The following is a 27,426-nucleotide window of genomic DNA, read 5'->3' as shown; positions in this document are numbered from 1 at the left end:
TTACTTGATTACTTTGGATATTAACCCAAATCAAGGACTTGAGGTCATTAATCTGCCATGATATAATGAAAAGATTTTCAATGACTTTTCATAAATTTACACATGCAAAAATGTTAAAACTTACTGCATTGACAAGGCCAATAATCTGGATAATTTTTTGTGTTACAGCCATCATTTCTGATCCCATATAATCATACTGAAAAAGAAATTTTTTATGACTTTTTTTTAATTTTTATTTTTACTTTATTTTACTTTACAATACTGTATTGGTTTTGCCATACATTGACATGAATCCACCACGGGTGTACATGAGTTCCTAAACATGACTCTTTTAAAAATGTCACAGCAATTTTGCTTGTATGATGAATATCCCTTGATGATAGCAAGTAGGAAAACCATAGGACTTGTGAGTTGAATTAAAATATACTAACATAAAGATAATAATATTTACCATAATGAAAACAAACAACAATAAAAAAAATCATACTTAGGCATTCAAAATAGATTCTCCCTTGTTATATATTTTAAAGACACTGTCCAGCAGAAACAATTGAAATCATCAAGAGGTACTAAAATAACTTCACAGATCTGTCTATATTATAAAGGGATTTCTTGAAGTAGATATTTTCCAAAACAGAAGAAATCAGCCACATTTCCCATTGCATGCTTAATAATTCAAGAAGAGTAAATAAATATTAAAAATCATCAACATGCTCAAATAAATCTTTAGGAAGACAGAAATGTCAATGATGTAAAGTGAAAATTATGTGGCATGACTGATTCAAAAAGGTTTGATAAAGAACAAACTGAAATAGGGTAAAGGTGAAAAGAAAGAAAATATTTTTTTCTTTGAAACTGATAAAAAATATATTTTTAAAAACTATAGTCAATTTACAATATTATATTAGTTTCAGGTGTACACCATGGTGATTCAATATTTTCATAGATTACACTCCATTTAAAGTTGAAAAAGACTATCAATACCAATCACTTATGAGAAGATGGAAGAGCAAACTGCTACAGTCACTTCTGAAAACTATCAATATCCTCTAACAGTAATTTACATTAACCTAATGTCAGTGTTCTTGCCTGGAGAATCCCAGGGACGGGGGAGCCTGGTGGGCTGCCGTCTATGGGGTCGCACAGATTCGGACACGACTGAAGCGACTTAGCAGCAGCAGCAGCAATGACATAATAATTTCACTCTCATCTAGATACTCAAAAGACATTATGTTTACTAAATGGATATTTTTCCAAAAAAGAAATGCAAGTGACCAACAGGTACACAAAAGGTTTTCAACATTACTAACCATCAAGGAAATGAAAACAAAGTCCACAGTGAGATTTCACCTCACACTGGTCAGATGGCTGTCATCAAAAAAAAAAAAAAGAAAGAAAAAAGAAAAAAATAACAGCTTACACATGCCTAAGAAATCTGCATGCAAGTCAAGAAGCAAAAATTAGAACCAGACATGGAGCAACAGACTTTTTTCAAATCCAGAAAGGAGTACGTCAAGGCTGTATATTGTCACCTTGCTTATTTAACTCACATGCAGAAATGTTGGGCTGGATGAAGCACAAGATGGAATCAAGATTTCCAGGAGAAATATCAATAACCTCAGATATGCAGATGATACCACCCTTATGGCAGAAAGCGAAGAGGAACTAAAGAGCCTCTTGATGAAAGTGAAAGAGGAGAGTGGAAAAGTTGGCTTAAAACTCAACATTCAAAAAACTAACCAGTCCCATCGCTTCACGGCAAATAGATGAGGAAAGAATGGAAGCAGTGACAGACTTTTTCTTTCCAAAATCATTGCAGATGGTGACTGCAGCCATAAAATTAAAAGATGCTTGCTCCTTGGAAGAAAAGTTTTGACCAACCTAGTCTGCATAATAAAAAGCTGACATTACTTTGCCAACAAAGGTCCATCTAGTCAAAGCTATGGTTTTTCCAGTAGTCATATATGGATATGAGAATTGGACTATAAAGAACACTGAACACTGAAGAATTGATGCTTTAGAACTGTGGTGTTAAAGACTCTTGAGAGTCCCTTGGACTGCAAGGAGATCTAACCAGTCATGCCTAAAGGAAATCAGTCCTGAATATGCATTGGAAGGACTGATACTGAAGCTGAAGCTCCAGCATTTTGGCCACCTGATGTGATGAACTGACTCATTGGAAAAGACCCTGATGCTGGGAAAGATTGAAGGCAGGAGGAGAAGGGGATGACAGAGGATGAGATGATTGGATGGCATCACCAGCTCAATGGACATGAGTTTGAGCAAGCTTTGGGAGTTGGTGATGAACAGGTAAGCCTGGTTCGCTGTGGTACATGGGGTTGCAAAGAGTCGGACACGACTGAGTGACTGAACTGAACTGACAAATGCTGGTGTACATGTTGAGAAAAGGAAACCCTTGTACTCTATGGGATTGGAAAACAGCATTATCAAAAACAATATAACAGTTCCTTAAAAATTAAAAAAAGGACTGCCATATGAATGACAATCCCACTTCTCAGTGTAGAGCCGAAGAAAGTGAAGTCAGTATCTCACAGAAATATCTGTATTCCCATGTTTGAAACGTTATTCACAATAGCCTAGATATGAAAACAACTTTAAGTGTCGTCAACAGATGAAAGAATAGAAAAAAGTGGTATATATGTACAATGGGTGGAGAGGGCAATGGCAACCTACTCCAGTACTCTTGCCTGGAGAATCCCAGGGTGTGGGGTTGCACAGAGTCGGACATGACTAAAGTGACTTAGCAGCAGCAGCAGCTGCATGTACAATGGGAGGAAGGCCTGGCAATCCATCCAGTGTTCTTACCTGGAGAATCCTATGGACAGAAGAACCTGGTGGGCTAAAATCCATAGGGTTGCAAAGAGTCGGACACAACTAAAGCGACTTAGTACAGTACATGTACAATGGCATAGTATTCAGTCACAAAAAGGAGGAAATTCTCTCATTTGCAACAACATGATAAACCTGGAGGGCATTGTGCTAAGTGTGCCAACCCAAGAAAGACAGAAACTGTGTTGTGTCATGGTATCACTAACATGTAGAATCTAAAACAAAGAAAACCAGTCCAATTTCATAGAAACAAAGAATAGAATTTTGGTTGCCAGAGGAAGTAATGCAGAAATGTAAGTCAAAGGGTACAAACTTTTCAGTTATAGGTTCTGAGTATCTAATGTGCAGGACAGTGACTATAGTTAATGATATGGTATTGTATACTTGAAAGTTGATGAGTTCTCTTAAGTGTTCTTACCACACACACACACACACACATGGAAAATACTGTTAATGCTGTGAGGCAGTGAATGTGTTAATTATCTTGGTCTTGGTAAACAATCTGCAACGTACATGGTCATCAAATCTTCACATTGTACAATGTAGCCATATACAATCATATTTATCAATTATTCCCCCCAAAATTGGAAAAAATATTAAGTCAATTGGTCAGCTGGCAAATATCTATCACAGTTCAAAGGAAACACTGTGACTGGAGAGGGTACAGCAGGTTAAGGAGAGGGCAAGGCAGTTAGGAAGTGTGGTCAGAGACCCCGGCCTGATCTGAGAATGAGAGGGCGGGTAGATAGTATTGTGCATCCTAGGCTAGTTTGGGATCCTAATTACATACATTTGTTGTTGTTTGATGTTCAGTCACTCAGTCCTGACTGACTCTTCTGTGGCCCTATGGACTGTAGCCCTCCAGGCTCCTCTGTCCACAGGATTTTCCAGGCCAAGAATTCTGGAGTGGGCTGCCATTTCCTTCTCCAGGGGATCTTCCTGACTCAAGGATCCAATCCACGCCTCCTGCATTGCAGGCGGATTCTTTACCAGTGAGCCATGGGGGAAGCTTCTTAACCATATCCAAGTCACATCTAAAATTAAACCTTTTTACTCGGAAATAATCAGAAAACTACATATATTATGTCTTTAAGGAAGTTTTTCATAATGCTTAAAGAGAGAAGGCAAATAAAGCACAAAGTCCCAATTTATAGCACAGGGAACTGTATTCAATGCCCTGTGATAAACCATAATGGAAAAGAATACTAAAGAGGAATGTTTATAGTATTTAACTGATTCACTTTACTGTACAGCAGATATTGGCCCAACATTGTAAATCAGTTATACTTCAATAAAAAAAGAATTAATTAAAAATAAAATAAAAAATGTCTGGACTCTGAAAGATAAATTGGTCCAAATTGGTAGTTTCATGTTTTAATTTTTCTATATACATTTAGCAAAAAAAAGTGTAGCTACCATTCCATAATCATTAGAAATATTAATTTTGAAACCCTTTGTAAGAGAGCTAACAATATAAAAAATTTCCATAAATTGATTTCATAAATTTAATACTTAGAAATGATTAAACATTTTTGCTGATGTTCTCTAGGTGATAGCAATAAAACATTAAACTTTAAGAAAGGGGAAAAAAATGGGAAAGAAGAGAGAGAGCAACGGAAGGAGGGGAAAGTTTGACTTACCAAAGCTTTTTCCACTATAATGTGCATTTCTAGATATTGGGGCAATAGTTCTGAAAAAGTTTTTTCCTGAAAATAGAATTTATCAAATGTTAATATGTTTTGAATTTATTAAACACAGACAGTGACATGTAGAGGAGGCAAGTTACCTCATAAAACCCTCATGAGGTCTTAACTATAAAAATTAATTGCAAATCAGAAAATTAACTTGAAAACAAATTCCAAGTTTAAAGGAATCCCAGTGAGCCTGCTAGAGTAAGGTAGAAGTCTAGGTATTCACTATTAATACTGAATAAGAGAAAGTGAATAATTCCATAGCTCCAGAGCATAGGCTCTGTGTCCCATTTGATACAATGTAATAATCTTTGATTGTGTCAAGTTCAGTTCAGTTCAGTTCAGTTGCTCAGTCATGTCTGACTCTTTGTGACCCCATGAATCACAGCACGCCAGGCCTCCCTGTCCATCACCAACTCCCGGAGTTCACTCAGACTCACATCCATCAAGTCAGTGATGCCATCCAGCCATCTCATCCTCTGTCGTCCCTTTCTCCTCTTGCCCTCAATCCCTCCCACCATCACAGTCTTTTCAAATGAGTCATCTCTTCACACGAGGTGGCCAAAGTACTGGAGTTTCAGCTTTAGCATCATTCCTTCCAAGGAAATTCCAGGGCTGATCTCCCTCAGAATGGACTGGTTGGATCTCCTTGCAGTCCAAGGGACTCTCAAGACTCTTCTCCAACACCACAGTTCAAAAGCATCAATTCTTTGGTGCTCAGCCTTCTTCACAGTCCAACTCTCACATCCAACATGACCACAGGAAAAGCCATAGCCTTGACTAGACGGACCTTTGTTGGCAAAGTAATGTCTCTGCTTTTGAATATACTATCTAGGTTGGTCATAACTTTTCTTCCAAGGAGTAAGCGTCTTTTAATTTCATGGCTGCAGTCACCATCTGCAGTGATTTTGGAGCCCAAAAAATAATGTCTGACACTGTTTCCACTGTTTCCCCATCTATTTCCCATGAAGTGATGGGACCGGATGCCATGATCTTCGTTTTCTGAATGTTGAGCTTTAAGCCAACTTTTTCACTCTCCACTTTCAGTTTCATCAAGAGGCTTTTTAGTTCCTCTTCATTTTCTGCCATAAGGGTGTTGTCATCTGCATATCAGGTTCTTGATATTTCTCCCAGCAATCTTGATTCCAGCTTGTGTTTCTTCCAGTCCTGAGCTTCTCATGATGTACTCTGCATATAAGTTAAATAAGCAGGGTGACAACATACAGCCTTGACGTACTCCTTTTCCTATTTGGAACCAGTCTGTTGTTCCATGTCCAGTTCTAACTATTGCTTCCTGACCTAGTCAGCTATAAATCATCAATTTATTACATCATTTAGTACTCTAATGATAATTTTTACAAGAGATGTATATCTAACATGCTGAAATACCATTTCACACATGGATATTTTAAAGGACCTACAATTTCTTCCTTGATCCAAGTGCACTGGTAACTAAATCTAAGTATAAGGAGGGAACAAAGATGGCATCTGTCATAAAACAGCTTTTTGTTGTTGCTATTGTTTAGTCACTAAGTCAGGTCTGACTCTGTGACCCCATGGACTACAGCCCACCAGTCTTCTCTGTCCATGGAATTCTCCAGGCAAGAGTACTGGAGTGGGTTGCCGTTTCCTTCTCCAGGGAATCTCCCTGATCCAGGGATCAAACTTGTGTCTCCTGCATTGGCAGGTGAAGTCTTTACCACTGAGCCACCAGGGAAGCCCCACAAAATAGCATAGCCTACTATAAATAAACAAACAAACAAAGAAACTGGATTCAACTGGTAGAGCCTAGGTTTACATTTTCACAGGGAAGTAAACTGCATGCATCTTAAATGTGTATATACTGAGATGCTGATTTCTTTTCTTGGTGTTCAAAATTAACTTCAAAAATATTTTGTATTTTGGTTGCTCTTACTGTGCTTGTATAAAAATGTAAGCCACTGTTGACAACCATGGATTCCGAATTGCAGCCTGGTTGAATATAATCACAATTATGTACACACCATAACCGATTTTCAGTATGTTTCTACAAAGCAGATTTCATATTTTAATAACAGCATTTTTTCCCCATTTGCCATTTCAAATTTATATTCTTATTTTCAAAATAATAAAACTGTATCTTTAATACCTGTGTTTTAAAATGAACTTATAGTCTCATTCATCATAACGTCACATGTAATTTTCAGTAATTGAACTTCAAAATCCATTCATTTCAATGGGTTACCTTTATTCTCTTCTTTAAAATCTTTTGTTCAGATTTTTAAAAATATGTATTGAATGATAGAATATTGCCAAAATAGATCACAGATCTCTTGTAATTCTCCCTGATGGTTACATCCTACGACTTACAGTACATTTTCAAAACTAGGGTATTCACCTGGTACAATGTGTATGTGTATAGCTGTATGTCATTTTCTCATGTGTATGTTTATATAACCACAACTCCAATCAAGATACAAAACTATTTTGTCACCACGAAGATGTCCTTTCTTGTACCTCTTTAAAGTCAATTGAGATTATACAGTCTGAGGAAGAGAAAGAAATCAGAATGGATTTCAGAATGAACAGAACCTGTTCTTTTCCGGTGGGGCATTTTCAAGCAGACCAACATGTATACAATGGAGGTAATAGGGAGGAGATAGATAAAAGGGCAAAAAGGAGCTGCAAAGAACTAATGGCCAAAATGTTCCTAAATCTCATGAAAAAATTAATTTAAACATCCAAGAAGCTTAATGAACTCCAAGTAAGATAAACTCAAAAGGATCCAATCAAAGACACACCATAACAAAACTGTCATAAGGCAAAGACAGAGACTCTTGAAAGAATCAACAAAGAAGGGACACATGGTGCACAAGGAATCGTCAATAAGATGACTAACATCTGATTCTTCATCAGAGACTATGGAGTCCAAAAGACAGTGAACTGAAATATCCAAAGTGATTAAAGAAAAACACCTGTCAACTAAGAATTCTATATTCAGCCTACAAATTAAAAGCTTAATAATATACAAATGATACAGTATTTTAGAAGGACATGTCCCAGTAGTATGTAAACCTATATATCAAAATATTAAAAGCAATTTTACCAGGGCAGTGGTAACTAGTGTTTCTATATTCCTAATTTTACTCAATAATAAGCACTTTTGCTTGAATAAAAGTGAAAAACAAGAAATATTACATAAGACAACATACAACAATAAGCTTGAAATACATTATTGCATATTTCCATGTATTTTAGATGGAATATGATGTTTTATATACCCATGTAGAAAAAAGATATCAAATGTTATATTGGTACTCAGCAGCTAAGTACCTCCTTTTCCTGATTAACACAATTCTATAGAAGTAATTTTATAGCATGTCATGACATCAGAATTGTCTCAGTTACCTGTGAGCTTAAATTGATTGCATAGGACTGATCTTTCTGCCAAATATTGCTGTAATTTTCTGCCAACACTGGTTTATCTGTATGGTCATTTTTCACTTGATAAATTATGTGCTCAAATCTCGCTGAAGATTCCAAAGGCTCAATGCCATAGCTTATATTTTCAAACTGAAGGAATCCCCTGAATATTTAGAAAACAATGACATAAAAATATTGCAAATAATCCCATCATCCTGCAAATGATTCCATCAGATTAATAATTCAAAATGCCATAAGAAATGAGCAACCATAGTGAGGAACATGTTTTAAAGTTACTCTCTTTTCCTACTTTTTTTTCAGCTACCACTAGTAACTGAGTAACCACATCTGCCTCAGTTTTTCTCATGTATTAAAGAACTAAGTAAACTGAGAAGTATTTTTTTCCCCCATATAACAGTCACATTCATTCAAGGTGTATTAAGACCATGCATGGGGTTGCAAAGAGTCAGACACGACTGAGCAACTGAATTGAACTGATTTGCTGGAAACCAAGGCATTTGTTGAGAATTCCAAGAATAAAAAGTTCCTGTTCTTACAGAGGGACAGTGGATATATAGGATGGAGGTCTAAAAAGGCTGATATGTAGCAAAGCCACATTCAGAAAATGTCAAGTTTCTGAGTCAACAAATTCTGGACATCAGGAGATGAAAAGCAAAGGGAAGGTGGGAAGAATCTTTTTGCTCTTCTCTGGGCCTGTATCTTATAAACTGACCACCTTCTTCCTGCCACATCAATAATGAAAATCATCACCCCTGCCTTTTACATCTGAGGTACCTTCTCAGCTAGTCATCTTACATCTGATACAAAGCACACCTACACTGAGAATGTACAGCTTGTGCTTAGCTAAGTAACTATTTAATGTAATTTTCCATAACTATTCCAGATAGCTGATACAAAATACAACAATAACATCCAGGAAGATGTTCTAAAGGATTTGGGGGGTGGGTGTGTTTGAATTTTTTCTTTAATGCATCTGTCTCTTTCTCCTCAATATCTTGAACATATCTTCAGTTAGGATTCCCTTGAGTGATTTGACTTCAATGGTTACTGCAAAGGCCCATTTATTAATATTAAAAACTAAGGCCATCATGAAGAAAACGTTCTGATTAGAAGTCTCCTTAAATATCCCAGATTTGTTTTGCAGCCACTAAATTTTGTTTCAAAGTATATCCTAACTTTTCATGTATAAATAACCTCAAAGATCCTGTTGTGTGTTACTCACTCAGTCATGTCTGACTCTTTGTGACACCATGTATTGTAGCTCACCAGACTCCTTTGTCCATGGAATCCTCCAGGCAAGAATACTAGAGTGGGTTGCCATTTCCTTCTCCAGGGAATCTTCCCAACCCAGGGACTGAACGTGGATCTCCTGCACTGCAGGCAGATTCTTTACTTTTTAAGCCAATAGGGATGGGCTGTAATCCGCCAGGCTCCTCTCTCCATTGGATTTTTTCCAGCAAGAATACTGGAGTGGGTTGTCATGCCCTCTTCCAGGGGATCTTCCTGCCCTAGGGATTGAACCCACTTCTCCTGTGTCTCTTGCATTGCAAGAAGATTCTTTACCCACTGTGTTATGGGGAAGCCCCAAGATTCTGTTACCTGAGTCCAGAACAGATGCTGAGTGTCACGACTGAATTTGGGAAACCTGCAATGTATCCTTGATAATGACAATGCATCTGAAAAACAGTACAGTGAGGCCAATAAATAAATTATTTATGCATTAACTGTATTGACAAATGTTATAAATATTCACAACATTTAAAAAAGTTGAAAGTAATAAGTTTGTGTATCATAAAGATTTATTAAAAGTGGTTTTCAACTCAAACTCATCCACAAATATGCAGAGGAAGGTAAACTTCCAAATTCATTCTATGAGACCACCATAACCCTAATACCAAAACCTAACACAGATGTCACAAAAAAGGAAAACTACAGGACAATATCACTGATGAACATAGATGCAAAAATCCTTAACAAAATTATAGCAATCAGAATCCAACAACACATTAGAAAGGTCATACATCATGACCAAGTGGGCTTTATCCCAGGGATGCAAGGATTCTTCAATATCCGCAAATTAATCAATGTAATACACCACATTAACAAATTGAAAAATAAAAGCCATATGATTATCTCAATAGATGCAGAGAAAGCCTTTGACAAAATTCAACATCCATTTATGATAAAAACTCTCCAGAAAGCAGGAATAGAAGGAACATACCTCAACATAATAAAAGTAATATATGACAAACCCACAGCAAACATTATCCTCAATGGTGAAAAACTGAAAGCATTTCCCCTAAAGTCAGGAACAAGACAAAGGTGCCCACTTTCACCGCTACTATTCAACATAGTTTTGGAAGTTTTGGCCACAGCAATCAGAGCAGAAAAAGAAACAAAAGGAATCCAACCTGGAAAAGAAGAATTAAAACTCTCACTGTTTGCAGATGACATGATCCTCTACATGGAAAACCCTAAAGACTCCACCAGAAAATTACTAGAGCTAATCAATGAACATAGTAAAGTCGCAGGATATAAAATCAACACTCAGAAATCCCTTGCATTCCTATACACTAATAATGAGAAAATAGAAAGAGAAATTAAGGAAACAATTCCATTCACCATTGCAATGAAAAGAATAAAATACTTAAGAATATATCTACCTAAAGAAACAAAAGACCTATATATAGGAAACTATAAAACACTGGTGAAAGAAATCAAAGAGGACACTAACAGATGGAGGAATATACCATGTTCATGGATTGGAAGAATCAATATAGTGAAAATGAGTATACTACCCAAAGCAATCTATAGATTCAAAGCAATCCTTATCAAGCTCCATTCTGTATATGTACCACAGCTTTCTTAGCCATTCGTCTACTGATGGACATCTAGGTTGCTTCCATGTCCTGGCTATTATAAACAGTGCTGCGGTGAACATTGGCTTACAAGTGTCTCTTTCAATTCTGGTTTCCTCGGTGTGTATGCCCAGCAGTGGGATTTCTGGGTCATATGGCAGTTTTGGTATTTTTCACAGGGCTAGAACGAATAATTTCACAATTTGTATGGAAATACAAAAAAACTCATATAGCCAAAGCAATCTGGAGAAAGAAGAATGGATCGGGAGGAATCAACCTGCCTGACTTCAGGCTCTACTACAGAGCCACAGTCATCAAGACAGAATGGTACTGGCACAAAGACAGAAATATAGATCAATAGAACAAAATAGAAAGCTCAGAGATAAATCCATGCACCTATGGACACCTTATCTTGGACAAAGGAGGCAAGAATATACAATGGAGAAAAGACAATCTCTTTAACAAGTGGTGCTGGGAAAACTGGTCAACCACTTGTAAAAGAATGAAACGAGAACACTTTCTAACACCATACACAAAAATAAACTCAAAATGGATGAAAGATCTAAACGTAAGACCAGAAATTATAAAACTCCTAGAGAAGAACATAGGCAAAACACTCTCCGACATAAATCACAGCAGGATCCTCTATGACCCACTTCCCAGAATATCGGAAATCAAAGCAAAAATAAACAAATGGGACCTAATTAAAATTAAAAGCTTTTGCACAACAAAGGAAACTATAAGCAAGGTGAAAAGACAGCCTTCTGAATGGGAGAAAATAATAGCAAAGGAAGCAACTGACAAAGAATGAATCTCAAAAATATACAAGCAACTCCTGCAGCTCAATTCCAGAAAAATAAAGGACCCAATCAAAAAATGGGCCAAAGAACTAAACAGACATTTCTCCAAAGACATACAGATGGCCAACAAACACATGAAAAGATGCTCAACGTCACTCATTACCAGAGAAATGCAAATCAAAACCACAATGAGGTACCATTTCACACCAGTCAGAATGGCTGCGATCCAAAAGTCTACAAGCAATAAATGCTGGAGAGGGTGTGGAGAAAAGGGAACCCTCTTACACTGTTGGTGGAAATGCAAACTAGTACAGCTACTATGGAGAACAGTGTGGAGATTCCTTAAAAAACTGCAAATAGAACTGCCATATGACCCAGAAATCCCACTGCTGGGCATACACACGGAGGAAACCAGAATTGAAAGAGACACTTGTAAGCCAATGTTCACCGCAGCACTGTTTATAATAGCCAGGACATGGAAGCAACCTAGATGTCCATCAGTAGACGAATGGCTAAGAAAGCTGTGGTACATACAGAATGGAGTATTACTCAGCCATTAAAAAGAATATATTTGAATCAATTCTAACGAGGTAGATGAAACTGGAGCCGATTACACAGAGTGAAGTAAGCCAGAAAGAAAAACACCAGTGCAGTATACTAATGCATATATATGGAATTTAGAAAGATGTTAACGATAACCCTGTATGCAAGACAGCAAAAGAAACACAGATTTATAGAACAGTCTTTTGGACTCTGTGGGAGAGGGCGAGGGTGGGATGATTTGGGAGGATGGCATTGAAACATGCATAATATCATATGTGAAACAAATCACCAGACCAGGTTCAATGCATGATACAGGATGCTCGGGGCTGGTGCACTGGGATGACCCAGAGGGATGGTATGGGGACAGAGGTGGGAGCGGGGTTCAGGATGCGGAACATGTGTACACCTGTGGCAGATTCCTGTTGGTATGGCAAAACCAGTACAATATTGTAAAGTAATTAGCCTCCAATTAAAATAAATAAAATTATATTTAAAAAAATAAAAAATAAAAATGGTTTTCAAGGAAAATAAGTATTTGACACATTTCTTTATTTTATACCAATGAGGTGCCCAGACGTGTTCTCTGGATCTGGATTTCATCCCTATCATACATGGAATATGAAATAAAATATTTGTATGAAACTGCTGACATGGAACAAGCTTATCCCAATGGTAATGGTAAGCCCACTTTAATAAGGAAATGTGTGGTAATGAATGTCTACAACATCTGGGTCTTACCTTAAAATATGAAGACTCAGAAGGCAAAGATCCAGTTTCATTATATGTATAAACCAAAAAGTTCTGGGATACAAATGAGCTAAGGAAAACAAAAACTAAAAGTGGTTGAGTCATGAATTTACTATGAACATAAACATTTAAATAATAAAAATATGAGTAAAATATATAGGATTCATATAAGTGTAGTCTTTAATTAGAGTAATTTTAGCATGCCATCACAGTGTAAATTCACTGACCTGGCATCTCAGAGAGTTTGGGCTTTCTTAACACCAGAATAGACTTTGAATCCTCCATATCAGATATTTGTGTGTGTGCCTACAAATGTCTTCATTCAACAATATTTGCTGAGAGCCAACAATCTGACAGATTCAATTCAAGGCACTGGGGTACAGCAATATAGAAAAGACAAAACCACAGTCTTCCTCACAATGAGAGACACATACTGCTAGTATGTTGAAAGTGAAAGTAAAAGTGAAGTCACTCAGTCGTGTCCGAATCTTTGCGACACCACGGTCAGTAGCCTGCACCAGGCTCCTCCGTCCATGGCATTTTCTAGGCAAGAGTACTGGAGTGGGTTGCCATTTCCTTATTCAGGGCATCTTCCCGACCTAGGGATCAAACCTAGGTCTCCCACATTGTAGACAGAAGCTTTACCATCTGAGCCATGTTAAGTGATAATAAATAAGGCCCAAAGGTTGGTTGCAAATGTAGGCAGGATGGCAAGGAAAGGCTAAGTGATTTGATTACTGAAGACCTGAGAAACAAGCCACTTGGATCTGCACAGATCTAGGAGGAAATGCAAATATCCTGAGGCAGAGATAGGTTTTGTACCTACGAAGACCATCTAGAGGACAAAGTACCTGTGGTGAATTATGGAGACAAGACAAGAGACAATAGTAAGAGGTGGTGTCCTAGAAATGAGAAGCCACCACTGGGAGATTCTGAGCAGGAAGAGTGCAGGATCAGACTAACATTTTAATAGAATCAGACTGAATGTCCTGTTGAGAACCTACTGTAGGACGATAAGCACAAACAAAGTGATCAGCTAGGCTGCAATAGCTGGATGATAGGCTATTATCCAGTAAAGACATGATGGTAGCTTGAACTAGGATTGTAGCAGTGGTGGAGGTCCAATTGCTGAATGCCTTTTTTAAAAATATTTATTTTTAATTGATTAGTGATTACTTTAAGATATTGGTTTGATTTCTGTTTAATGCATTTTGAATGTAGATCACATGGGATTTAGTAATCCACTGGATGTGGAGGAAAACAAAAGAAAAACATAAGATGTCAAGAGTGACTCTAACATTTTTGTTCTGAGAAACTGAAAAAGTAGACATGCCATTTACTAAAATCCCTGAGGAAAAGACAAATTTTGAAAAATGACCAGAAGTATATTTTAGGCACATTAAATATGAGAATCACAGCAAACTCTTGGTTATCAAATAAGAAGTCAAATACACGAATGTGGCATTCGCTAAAGAGAAATACAGTAAAGATATAAGTTTGGGAGTAATCAATACACCCATAGAAGCAGATGAAAGAACCAGGTAATTGAGTATAGGTAGGGAAAAAAGGGGAATTGAAGAATAGCACCATGGAGTACTCCTAAGATGAGAGAGATGAAGTGGAATCAGGAAAAAAAAAAACAAAATCTGAGAAAGACTGAATACACTGATAAGAGACAAACCAAGAGACCTGCTGTGTCCTGGAAGCCAAACGAAGAAACTGTTATAAGGAGGAGATGCTGCTCAGCTATACAAAATGCCACTGAATGATCAAGAAAAATGAAGAATAAAAAGTAACGGGCATTTAGAAACATGAGGATCATTGATGACCTTACTAAAGAATATTTTTTAATGGAATGGTAGTGACCCTAAAGACCAACATGAGTTTAATGATCATGAGTTAGATGAGAATCGTCATGAATTAAGTAAAGAAAATTTTCTCAGGCCTTACTCAACCACAAAAATACAGGCAGACAAAATACAGTTGTTAAAAATACATATTTTCAAAGATGTAGGCAAAGAAGAGGCTATTTGAGTATATAAAATGTTGAAAAACACAGATTGAGACAGAAAACAGATTGCTTGTTTTCCAGAGTAGTGGCTGATAACAGACATTAAATGTGAAATGGTATGACAGGTCTAATGTGGAGAACGAAATGTTTTAAAACTGATTTATGGTTGAAAATTGTGATACTATATTAAACTTATAGTTATACACTTGAGAGTTTTATAATTATATGTATATACACATAATTTACCAAATAAAGTTGTTAAAAATAAATACATATATAATTAAAACCTCCACACAAAGTATGCAACTAGTTCAATTTTCTGCCAATAACCACATGATATACACATGTTTGATTGTATACTGGATATACTTGATACATCACTTGCAGTTCTTGAGTCGTGGATTTAAATGCTTACTTATTTATGCATAGATTTATTTGAAACTAACAAGCTGGAAAATAAAAATTCAAAGTTCTCATAGACTTAATATTCAGGAACTAATGAATCCAAAACTGAAAAACTAATTAAACAACCTACATTTTACTGCATGCTTAAATTTAAATAGTGTACAAAAAACATTTTTTTTAAAAGTAAGTTCTAAGCTTTAAGGGAAAATTATTTCTTACTGTTTTCTGAGATGCAGAGCATATGGTTTGTTATCAATGGTAATGATATAAGTCACCTAAAATAAAGCAAATAAAGGTAATTAAGTAAATCAGAAATAAATAAAAGAGTATTTTTCACTAAAGTCAAAAAAGACTCACCCAATCCATTTTTAAAAAGCATATATCCTTCAGACTATTTTGTTCTAACTAGCAAGAATTTTAAATTTTTAAATAAATTCAGGATGAGGGCGATAAATGTAGGGAATGGCTTTTGAAAACAAGAGATGAAAGTTATATTTTGAAGAAATATAACTTTACTATGTATTAATGCTAGATTTTACTGTTTATGTGTATAAAAAACATACTCATTTTTAGCCAAAATGAATGAGGCATGACTGTAGGCTTACATGCTACACCAAATACAATGAAACAGTAACATGTTTATAAATGCATAAATACACACTCTCAAACACTAGAGCCACTTTGCAATGCTTCACATATAAGCTAAAGACAGAGCTAAGAGAAGGAAGCAAGGGAAGAATGCTGTGGCTCCAGCAATACGAGCTGTGAGACTCCAGGGACTAAGCTATAGTGGTCCTCATCACCTTGATGGGAAGGGGTCCAGGAGCAGATGTGCACAGTACACAGTACAGCAGGCTGCTTTTAAGACATCGTCCGGAGGGTGAGAGAATGTCTAGCAAAACATGTTTTATGTAAAAGAACGATACAGGCCTGAAATCCAATCTTTGTCCTTTAACAAATATGATCCTCAGAGGTACCTCCATCTACTGGGCCATATCCTATTGGTTGGAAGGAAGCCACAGGTTTTTCCCATACTCAGAGTTAGAGTTTCTTCAATGGTCTGAACACTAGATGGTAGGAATCACTTTGTGAAGTTAGGGTCTGTCCAACACCATGGGCAAAGAACTGAGGAGCTGAGGAATAAAACCCACAGCTCATAGAGTGCTGGGAGACTTACAAGGTCTGACCAACCAGAGGAGAAAAATGTCACTGAACACGCTCATGCCATTCAGTAAAGATCACAGAAGGGTCAAATTTTAGTGTTAAGGAGAAACTAACCTAGAAACCCAGAAACTAGAGTCGGGGTTACTCGAGACATTCATCCTGAAGACATTGTGGTTTAGTCGCTCAGTCGTGTCTCATTCTTTACGACCCCATAGACTGTAGCCCGCTAGGCTTCTCTGTCCATGGGATTTCCCAGGCAAGAATACTAGAACAGTTTGTTATTTCCTTCTCAAGGGTATCTTCCTGACCCAGGTATTAAACCCGAGTCTCAGGCACTGCAAGCAGATTCTTCACCACTGAGCCACCAAGGAAGCCTCACCAAAGACATTACAAGCACGACATTTTCAAGCTGGTTAGGTAACCAATAGGTAACCTAACTGCCTGCCAAAACAAAGTATAGTACATTTTAAGGGAAAATCACAAAGTTAAGCAATCAACCAAATGGAATTAGCAATGTTAATCCAATCAAAAATAAATATACCCAGGAACATGAAATAAACCTGATGACAGGATAAGAGGCTCTGGTCTTATCTTCCTCCCACAGGTATATCAAATATAAGCTTTGCATGGGTCAATTGCCTCTGAGAGAAATCCAGGAAGTAGCAGAGTGGCTCCTCAATACTGGGTGACTGAGAAAATATCCACCACGCAAAAGGGCAGGAAAGGCTGAACACACACACCATAAAACCCAGCCCTGGCAAAATAGGCTCCAATCAGGAGAGAAGCCCCAGTTTTCAGTATCTCCCTCAGCACCAAAAGGTTTGGACCAGGCATCCAGCAGCACACCTTTTTTTTTATTTTTAACTTTTTATTTTATATTGGAGTATAGCCAATTAGGGCTTCCCTGGTAGTTCAGATGGCAAAGAATCTGCCTGCTATGCAGGAGACCCAGGTTTGATCCATGGGTCAAGAAGATCCTCTAGAAAAGGTAATGGCAATAAACTCCAGGATTCTTGTCTAGGAAATCCCATGGACAGAGGAGCCTGGCAGACTACAGCCCATGGGGCTGCAAAGAGATGCAACAAGCAACAAAGCAGGCATAGCTGATTAACAATGTTGTGGTAGTTTCAGGTGTACATCAAAGGGAATCAACCTTATATATACATGTATCCATTCTCCTGTAAACTCACCTGCCATCCAGGTTGCCACAGAACATTAAGCAGAGTTCCATGTGCTATACAGTAGATCCTTGTTGGTTATTCATTTTAAATATAGCAGTGTGTACAGCCCATCCCAAACTCCCTAACTATCCCTTCCCCTCATCCTTATCCCTGTCCTTATCTCTAAGTCTGTGAGTCTCTTTCTGTTTCGCAAGTTCATTTGTATTGTTTCTTTTTAGATTCCACACATAAGGGGTGTCATACGATGTTTCTTCTCTGTCTGACTTACTTCTCTCAGTACGACAATCTCTAGGTCCACTCAGCAGCACAACTTTTAAGGCTGCCACCCAAGGGACTGGTTTCCAAGTAGCCTAGTTCAGACAGCCAGGGGGACTTGGCATCCATGAGTCTCCCATTAAACAAAGAAGCAGATTTTTCATGTGCCCATGAGCACATCTCATGGTTATTCCCAGGTGCATTATAGATGGAGCAGGCCAAAGCACCCAGCTCTCACTTTCTTCCTGGAAGGGGTTTGACTACTCACATTCTCAGTTGGAGCTTGAAGGTCCAGCTTCAAATCAGACTACACCTGTGCACTATTAGGGATACTGCCAGGATACTGCTATTAGGGATACCAGCCTGAAAGGGCTGGTGGGCGCTTCCCCTGACTACCCTCCCCCACTCTTTGCTCAATTCAACAAGAAAATTAAGTCTCCAGTTTCTTCCTAATAGGAGCTTCTCTATACAATGAGAATCTCATTTTTTTTTTTTTTAAATTGAAGTATACTGATGTTCCTGGTGGCTCAGCAGTAAAGAGTCCACCTGCAATGCAGGAGACCCGAGTTTGATCCCTGTGTTGGGAAGATTCCCTGAAGAAGGAAATGGCAACCCACTCCACTATTCTTTCCTGGAGAATCCCATGGACAGAGGAGCCTACTGGTGGGCTAGTCCATGGGGTCACAAAGACTCAGACATGACTGAGTGACTCACACACACACACTCACACATACTAATCTATAATATTATATGTTATGTATATATAATATAGCAATTCACAATTTTTAAAGTCTATATTCCATTTCTACTTAGAAAATATTGGCAATGCAACCTCAACTTTTAAGGCTGCCACCTGAACGTTTGGATCCCATATAACCCAAATCTGAAATCTGACAGGGTCAGTATTTATAGGTTCCCACTAGACCTTTCAGGTATGACCTAAATCAAATCCCTTATGATTATACAGTGGAAGTGAGAAATAGATTTAAGGGACTATATCTGATAGATAGAGTGCCTGATGAACTATGGAATGAGGTTCGTGACATTGTACAGGAGACAGGGATCAAGACCATCCCCATGGAAAAGAAATGCAAAAAAGCAAAATGGCTGTCTGGGGAGGCCTACAAATAAATGTGAAAAGAAGACAAGCGAAAAGCAAAGGAGAAAAGGAAAGATAAAAGCATCTGAATGCAGAGTTTCAAAGAATAGCAAGAAGAGATAAGAAAGTTTTCCTCAGCCATCAATGCAAAGAAATAGAGGAAAACAACAAAATGGGAAAGACTGGAGATCTCTTCAAGAAAATTAGAGATACCAAGGGAATATTTCATGCAAAGATGGGCTTGATAAAGGACAGAAATGGTATAGACCTAACAGAAGCAAAAGATATTAAGAAGAGATGGCAAGAATACACAGAAGAACTGTACAAAAAAGATCTTCATGACTGAGACAATCACGATGGTATGATCACTCACCTAGAGCCAGACATCCTGGAATGTGAAGTCAAGTGGGCCTTAGGAAACATCACTATGAACAAAGCTAGTGGAGGTGATTGAATCCCAGTTCAACTATTTCAAATCCTAGAAGATGATGCTGTGAAAGTGCTGCACTCAATATGCCAGCAAATTTGGAAAACTCAGCAGTCGCCACAGGACTGGGAAAGGTCCATTTTCATTCCAATTCCAAAGAAAGCCAATGCCAAAGAATGCTCAAACTACCGCACAATTGCACTCATCTCACATGCTAGTAAAGCAATGCTCAAAATTCTCCAAGCCAGGCTTCAGTAATATGGGAATGGTGAACTTCCTGATGTTCAAGCTGGTTTTAGAAAAGGCAGAGGAAATAGAGATCAAATTGCGAACTTCCGCTGGATCATCAAAAAAGCAAGAGAGTTCCAGAAAAATATCTATTTCTGCTTTATTGACTATGCCAAAGCCTTTGACTGTGTGGATCACAATAAACTGTGGAAGATTCTGAGAGAGATGGGAATACCAGACCACCTGACCTGCCTCTTGAGAAACCTATATGCAGGTCAGGAAGCAACAGTTAGAACTGGACATGGAACTTAAGACTGGTTCCAAATAGGAAAAGGAGTACATCAAGGCTGTAACTCGTCACCCTGCTTATTTAACTTATACACAGAGTATATCATGAGAAACGCTGGGCTGGAAGAAACACAAGCTGGAATCAATCAGTTGCTGGGAGAAATCTCAATAACCTCAGATATGCAGATGACACCACCCTTATGACAGAAAGTGAAGAGGAACTAAAAAGCCTCTTGATAAAAGTGAAAGAGGAGAGTGAAAAAGTTGGCTTAAAGCTCAACATTCAGAAAATGAAGATCATGGCATCTGGTCCGATCACTTCATGGGAAATAGATGGGAAAACAGTGGAAACAGTGTCGGACTTTATTTTTGGGGGCTCCAAAACCACTGCAGATGGTGATTGCAGCCATGGAATTAAAAGACACTTACTCCTTGGAAGAAAAGTTATGACCAACCTAGATAGCATATTGAAAAGCAGAGACATTACTTTGCCAACAAAGGTCCATCTACTCAAGGCTATGGTTTTTCCAGTAGTCATGTATGGATGTGAGAGTTGGACTGTGAAGAAAGCTGAGCGCCGAAGAATTGATGCTTTTGAACTGTGGTGTTGGAGAAGACTCTTGAGAGTCCCTTGGACTGCAAGGAGATCCAACCAGTCCATCCTAAAGGAGATCAGTCCTGGGTGTTCTTTGGAAGGACTGATGCTAAAGCTGAAACTCCAGTACTTTGGCCACCTCATGCAAAGAGTTGACTCATTGGAAAAGACCCTGATGCTGGGAGGGATTTAGGGGCAGGAGGAGAAGGAGACGACAGAGGATGAGATGGCTGGATGGCATCACCGACTTGATGGACATGAGTTTGAGTGAACTCCAGGAGTCGGTGATGGACAGGGAAGCCTAGCATGCTGTGATTCATGCGGTCGCAGAGAGTTGGACATGACTGGGCGACTGAACTGAACTGAACTGAAGAGACTACTGTTGTTGCTTAGTTGCTAAGTCACGTCAATCTCCTTTGCTCCTCAATCCATGGGATTCCCCAGGTGAGAATACTGGAATGGGTTGTTATCTCCTCCAGAGGATCTTCCTGACCCAGGGATTGAATTGGCAGGAGGGTTCTTTATCACTGAGCCACCAGGGAAGACCATAAAAGACTATTAACAGCTATAAGTTAAGAAAATGGACAACCTAGATGAAATGGATTAATTCTTCAGTTCAGTTCAGTTCAGTCCCTCAGTTGTGTCCGACTCTTTGCAACCCCATAAATTGCAGCACGCCAGGATTCCATCACCAACTCCCGGAGTTCACTCAGACTCACGTCCATCGAGTCAGTGACGCCATCCAGCCATCTCATCCTCGGTTGTCCCTTTCTTCTCCTGCCCCCAATCCCTCCTAGCATCAGAGTCTTTTCCAATGAGTCAACTCTTCACATGAGGTGGCCAGAGTACTGGAGTTTCAGCTTTAGCATCATTCCTTCCAAAGAAATCCTGGGGCTGGTCTCCTTCAGAATGGACTGGTTGGATCTCCTTGCAGTCCAAGGGACTCTCAAGAGTCTTCTCCAACACCACAGTTCAAAGCATCAATTCTTTGGTGCTCAGCCTTCTTCACAGTCCAACTCTAACATCCATACATGACTACTGGAAAAACCACAGCCTTGACTAGACGGACCTTAGTCGGCAAAGTAATGTCTCTGCTTTTGAATATGCTATCTAGGTTGGTCATAACTTTTCTTCCAAGGAGGAAGCATCTTTTAATTTCATGGCTACAGTCACCATCTGCAGTGATTTTGGAGCCCCCCAAAATAAAGTCTGACACTGTTTCCACTGTTTCCCCATCTGTTTCCCATGAAGTGATGGGACCAGATGCCATGATCTTTGTTTTCTGAATGTTGAGCTTTAAGCCAACTTTTTCACTCTTCTCTTTCACTTTCATCAAGAGGCTTTTAGTTCTTCTTCACTTTCTGCCATAGGGTGGTGTCATCTGCATATCTGAGGTTATTGAGATTTCTCCCGGCAATCTTGACTCCAGCTTGTGTTTCTTCCAGTTTAGCGTTTCTCATGATGTATTCTGCATATAAATTCTTAGAAAGGTACAAATCCCAAGGCTGAACCAGGAAAAAATAGAAAATGCGAACAGACCGATTACCAGTAATGAAACATAGATAGATTTAAAAACATGTAGACAGACACTGCACATTTCACATCCTGCATTGTCGCTATATATTTTGACATAACTGTGGAACAAGTGAACAACTTGAAGTTTAAAGTGATCATGCAATGACAATATACATACAAATGGAAGCAAATCAGAAAAAAAAAGCTTAAATCCAAATATTTTTTCAACAGTATGTAGTTTACTCTTAATGGAAAAATATTGATAAATTAAAGTCATGACTCCATGTCCTAAAACTGATAACTCTGACTACTTTAACATCTGTAATCCTTTCTCAGATATATATATGAAAATATATCTAAAATATTTCAAAAGGTTAATGTGAGAATTAAATGAGAGTAGTATTTAAAAAAAAAACTTCTCTAAAGGAAATTTTATTATGATTTTCAAGTACAATTTTATACATTTAGTTTTTATTATAATTTTTCAGTAGTAGAACATAATCATAATATATTCTAATACTGTATCTCAAAATAGAGTTATTGGAGTCTTAATTTTTTTACTTAACTCATTTCAAAAATTGTTCCTTCGAACTGAAAGCATTTTCTCAGGGTTTCTATATATTGACCCCATTTCTTAACCATATGGAAATCTAAACCCCTGTATTATGAATTCTAGTTTCTGGTCTGCAATCTAAAACAGCATAACTATGCCAATTTAAAATATTTTAATCAGGAAAATATTCAAGATGGAATGTCTTCAATTTAATCAGTTTTTAGTATTAGTGCACATTTTTCAAATTCTTTTTCCAGTTAATACTTACTGACATGCTTTCATCATCAATTAAATGTAATATCTATCACTTTAAACTTCAAGTTGTTTACTTCAGTTATTTAAATAATATCACATTTCAGGCAAATGTGATATTTTTAATTTTCTTTTTCTTTGGCCATTATTTCTAATAAGTCTGATGCTTCTGGGTCAAATTTGCAGGTCTAAATTTTGCTCAAAACCATTTGTTCTATCACTTTAACTGTGGCCATTAATAATGTTTTCTTTCCATACATTGCAGTCTGAACCATTGTCACACTTAATTAATGTTGTTTATTTCTACCAGTATGATTCATCAATAGTATTTAATATTTCTTGAAAATTGTGAACAAGTGCTTCAGAAGAGCCTGAGAGATGAAGGGAAGGGCCTAGGAATTAGCAATAAAAATATGTGGCTTTGCAAGCAAATACAAATCAGTATGATATGATTCAATGCAAAGGTAAATAAAAAGAGTCTTAAAATTTTAAATTATAAAACTGATACTCTTTAACTTTTTATTTTATATTGCAGCATAGCCAATTAACAATGTTGTGAGAGTTTCATGATGGACAGCAAAGGGATTCAGTCATATATATACATATATATACCTGTATCCATTCTCCCCCAAACTCCCCTCCCATCCAGGCTGCCACAAAATATTGAGCAGAGTTTCCTGTGCCATACATACTGTAGGTCCTTGTTGCTTATCCATTTTAAATAGAGCAGTGTGTACATGTCCATCCCACACTCCTAAATTATTCCTTCACTCCATCTTTAAAAGTAACATTCTTGATCATTTACCTGCTTCTCCCAATCTTCACTCTCATTTGACCTTATCTTCTGTGGAACTGTGACATATAGGAACATTCCCTCAGAATCTGCAGTAAGAAAATGGGATTATTTTTTGCAACAGTCCTCTAAGATAAGCATGGATTCTTAAGCTTTGAGTCCATGGTGGGGGTCTACAATTGTAAATCTATCTACGTGTGTCCACCCTCCTTCTTGGTCCACAGATTTCAACAGATTTTCAGTGGCCCACTGAAAATGGCTAGGAAACAAACAAATGAACAGAGAACAGATATAATGCTGCAGGACCATCCTGTTGGTTTCCAGAACCACGCTGAAGCCTTTCCCTGGGGTCTCTGAGGAATAAAGACACGGCAGTACCGAACCTAGCTAAGTCCTCTGGCTACAGAGTGGGTGGCCCAGAAAGACCTTCAGCGGCTGAGACATTGCATCCTTGGCTAACATCTTCCATCCCCTATCCTGGTCCGGGGGTGGCTGAGGGTGGAAGGAAGGCACCATCAGAGAATCCCAGGAAGGGGCGGCAGGTATCCTAGAGCTACAGAAATTGCTCCCCAGGAAGATCCCAGCTCTGCTCAGTACCCAGAGAGGGAGAAGGAAGTTGAGGCTCCGAAGTCTTACCCTGGCTGGCGAGCAGCCCTCCAAGCGCAGCAAGCCCTGCGAGGAGTAGGAACATGGCTGGGCCGGGGCGCAGGAAGCAGAGCCAGGTGAGAGACCGTTGGGTATCCCTGAGGCTCGCGGGCAGAAGCCCTTCGGAGTACAGCATTCTGCCCCGAGCCCTGGGGGTGATGACCAGGGCCTCGAATTAGCTTTCAGCTGCACTGGCTCATCCTTAGGCATCCTGAGTGGTTGGGCGCTCAGGGCCAAAAGAAGGAACCGCAGACAAATGCTTGCGCCTGCGTACAGCGGGTCTGTGATGACAACGTGGACATCCTTCAAACCCTTCAGTAGGGATAAAGGGACAAATAAGCATACTGTCCATGAGGTCTTAGAGTCATACACAACTGAAGCAAATTAGCAGGCATGCTCTTCTGGGGGAAGTTCCTGGTAATTTCCATTCTCCATGTGATGGTTTTCTAACAACTTTTATTTGCTATGGTGGCAGAGAAAGAGAAAACTAGCAATATTAACTATATTCTTTACAAGAAATTTTCTTCTTAAATTGTGCTACTGCCGACTTCATAATCTTTTTTAAAAAGTCTTTTCAAACAAGGAAAAAATCAAGACTGTGGAACTTGATCCTGGATAAAACAATAGAAAGCACTTTTTTCAACTGTGTCCCATTCTTAAATACAGTGTTACGTTATAATCTGCTGAGGAAAGGGAAAGGAAACTTTGAAATGGAATCTAAGTGTGGTTTGTTAAAATTCCTTTTAGAACCATACAAAGGAAGCTGTAGAAATGAGACAGTCAGCAAGACAAACTAAGAGAAGAAAAGGGGCACCAGGGCAGAAGACAGAACACACAATTGTCTTTGAATCTTCTGACAAATATCTTAATCTGCTCGGGCTCAAAAGCTAACTCACCTGCCCGCCACTCATCCTCATCTTCCTTTATCCCAGGACACTCCACAGCAAGGATGTATTGTACCAAAATTACAAAAATAAACTCTGATCAGGTCCAAAACTTGGACCTAGGAGGCAATAGTACTCCTGGGAAACTGATCCTGAGAAATTAGTTTTAAATAAGGCAGGACATGAATCATAATGGGTCAAAATAAGGTAGTGGCAAAGGGGGTGAGGGAAAGGTCCAATAGAATCATCCTGATGTGTATGATTTTTACCACAGAGTTCACCCACTGAAAGCACACAGGTGAATGACTGTAGGATTTTCAATATATTCACAGATATATGCAACCGTTACCACAGTAAAAGTTTCCATTCTCTCATCTCAAAAGCAAGTCCTCTACCCTTCAACTGTTATCATCTCCCACCCATTTTTTATTCCCCTTTCTCCCACACCCCCCACCCCACAAGCAGTTAATAATCACTATTCTTGGTCTCTCTAGATGTTCCTGTTCTGTATGTTCCATACAAATGCATAATATATGGTTTCTGTGACTGGCTTTATTCACAGAGACCATGAATAGCATAACAGTTTCAAGATTCATCCACTTGTCACATATCAGTGCTTCCTTCTTTGTGGCTGAATACTATCCCATTGTATGGATGGACCACCTCTTGTGTAACCATCATCAGCTAGCTGCTCATTTGGAAAAGGAAACTCTTGGCCTTTGTGATTAGCTCCTCCCACAGCCCAGGATCACTTTCATTTATATTGATGGAAACTCTGCAGGTCCTAGTTAGATTCCAGGTAAGACGATGGATCCCTAAACCACAAATAACACTTTGAAATGTGCAGAAGCACATCCGTCAAGAGAGACAGTAAGTCTGGGTCCTTCAAGGGAAAGATATATTCTAGAACTCAGTTTTCCATGAGGCCAGGGGAGTATCACCTGGAGATAGAATAGCTACCTATGACCAGGAACTCAGTTTAATTCCTTGAAGGTAGAATGGAGGCCAGGGACTCTCTGAGGGCACTGAGGCTGTCCTGACCTACAACACTCAATATCCTCTTAATCTCCCAAAGCTTGGAATGGGTAGCGCATGAGAATCACAAGCTACTGGAGACAGTGGACTCAGATGTCCTCTCTTGAGATGGGAGTGATTAGCAGGGCTGTGGGCATCTGAGCTCAGGCAGTCAGTAGCAGAGTGCATGATGGAATGTGTCTTTGGGATGGAACAACCTCCCAGGACCAACTAGACTGAAGCTGAGCAGGACCCTGTGGGGCCCTCCTGGATACCAAAGTCTTTCCATGTGTCCCATTTCTTATTTGAAGGAAAAAGGCTTTCCGCTTCCTCGACCTTCCACGAGTTCCAAAGGGCATATTCAAACAGTTGCTAACTGGGGAAGGAAGGGGAGGCAGGAAGAAACATTGCTGCAGCAAGGGGCCTGGTGCTGGTCCCTCCTTGGGTGATGGGCTAGCAGTCTGTGCATGCCTTGGAGTTCTTCAGCAGGAACTAGGGCCCCCTCAACCCAGACGGAGGAGGTCACTGCAGGCTGAGCACAAGCAAGTGGACCCACACTGATTGGAAAGGCTGATGACTGAGATGGCTGGAACACGGCCCTGTTATCTCACCACCAGCCAGTCAGAGGGAAGTTCCACACGCTGCAGCTCTTGCCCCAGATTTTACCTATAACTCTTCCACAAAACCCATTAGGGAGTTTGGGTTCTTTGAATATTAGCCTCCTGTTCTCCTTGGTTGGTCCCTACAATAAAACTTTCTCTGCTCCAAATACTGTGATTTCCATTTGTTTGGCCTCAGTGTGCATCAGGCACATGAACTTGGGTTTGAGAACAGAATCAAATGAAACGAGCCTACATGGTTTCACTCACAGTATTTATTTTGGCTTATGAAATTGAAAACGTTAAGCCATCACAAAAGGAGAGAAAGGCAGATTTTTTTTTTTTATTCTTGAATCAGGCCAGATAATGTTTGGTTTCTTGATAATATTTTTTCTCCAAGCTGTGTTTTTTTGAAATATTGTTTAGCAACTGTTGTAAAAGAAATATAGAAAAATAAAAATGCTACATTTTATAAACTAACATAAGCTAATTTTACTATGAAGTTATATCAATTAATTTGGATAAGAAAATTTATATTGTCACAATCTATGCCTATGCCCCACAGATTATGTAAAACCAAGTTTTTTTGTTTGTTTTGTTTAATTT

General features: G+C 38.7%; 1 protein-coding gene across 1 annotated transcript in view; it reads right to left on the bottom strand.

The window, feature by feature from the left end:
• LOC128068269 (disintegrin and metalloproteinase domain-containing protein 18-like) overlaps positions 1 to 26,580 on the bottom strand; it is a 117,649-nt gene extending 91,069 nt beyond the window's left edge. Inside the window, exons 1-8 of the mRNA XM_052661393.1 lie at positions 26,497 to 26,580; positions 24,315 to 24,635; positions 15,548 to 15,603; positions 12,904 to 12,982; positions 9,564 to 9,640; positions 7,929 to 8,106; positions 4,491 to 4,556; positions 125 to 196 (exon numbers count right to left, since the gene is read on the bottom strand). Coding sequence (XP_052517353.1) covers positions 125 to 196; positions 4,491 to 4,556; positions 7,929 to 8,106; positions 9,564 to 9,640; positions 12,904 to 12,982; positions 15,548 to 15,603; positions 24,315 to 24,635; positions 26,497 to 26,580 — 933 coding nt within the window. The remainder of the gene's footprint in view (positions 1 to 124; positions 197 to 4,490; positions 4,557 to 7,928; positions 8,107 to 9,563; positions 9,641 to 12,903; positions 12,983 to 15,547; positions 15,604 to 24,314; positions 24,636 to 26,496) is intronic.
• Between the last annotated feature and the right edge of the window lie 846 nt (positions 26,581 to 27,426).

The sequence above is a fragment of the Budorcas taxicolor genome, chromosome 24, assembly GCF_023091745.1.
Source record: "Budorcas taxicolor isolate Tak-1 chromosome 24, Takin1.1, whole genome shotgun sequence".
Taxonomy (NCBI): domain Eukaryota; kingdom Metazoa; phylum Chordata; class Mammalia; order Artiodactyla; family Bovidae; genus Budorcas; species Budorcas taxicolor.
The sequence above is the reverse complement of the archived record's forward strand: the minus strand, read 5'-3'. Positions and strand labels throughout refer to the sequence as shown.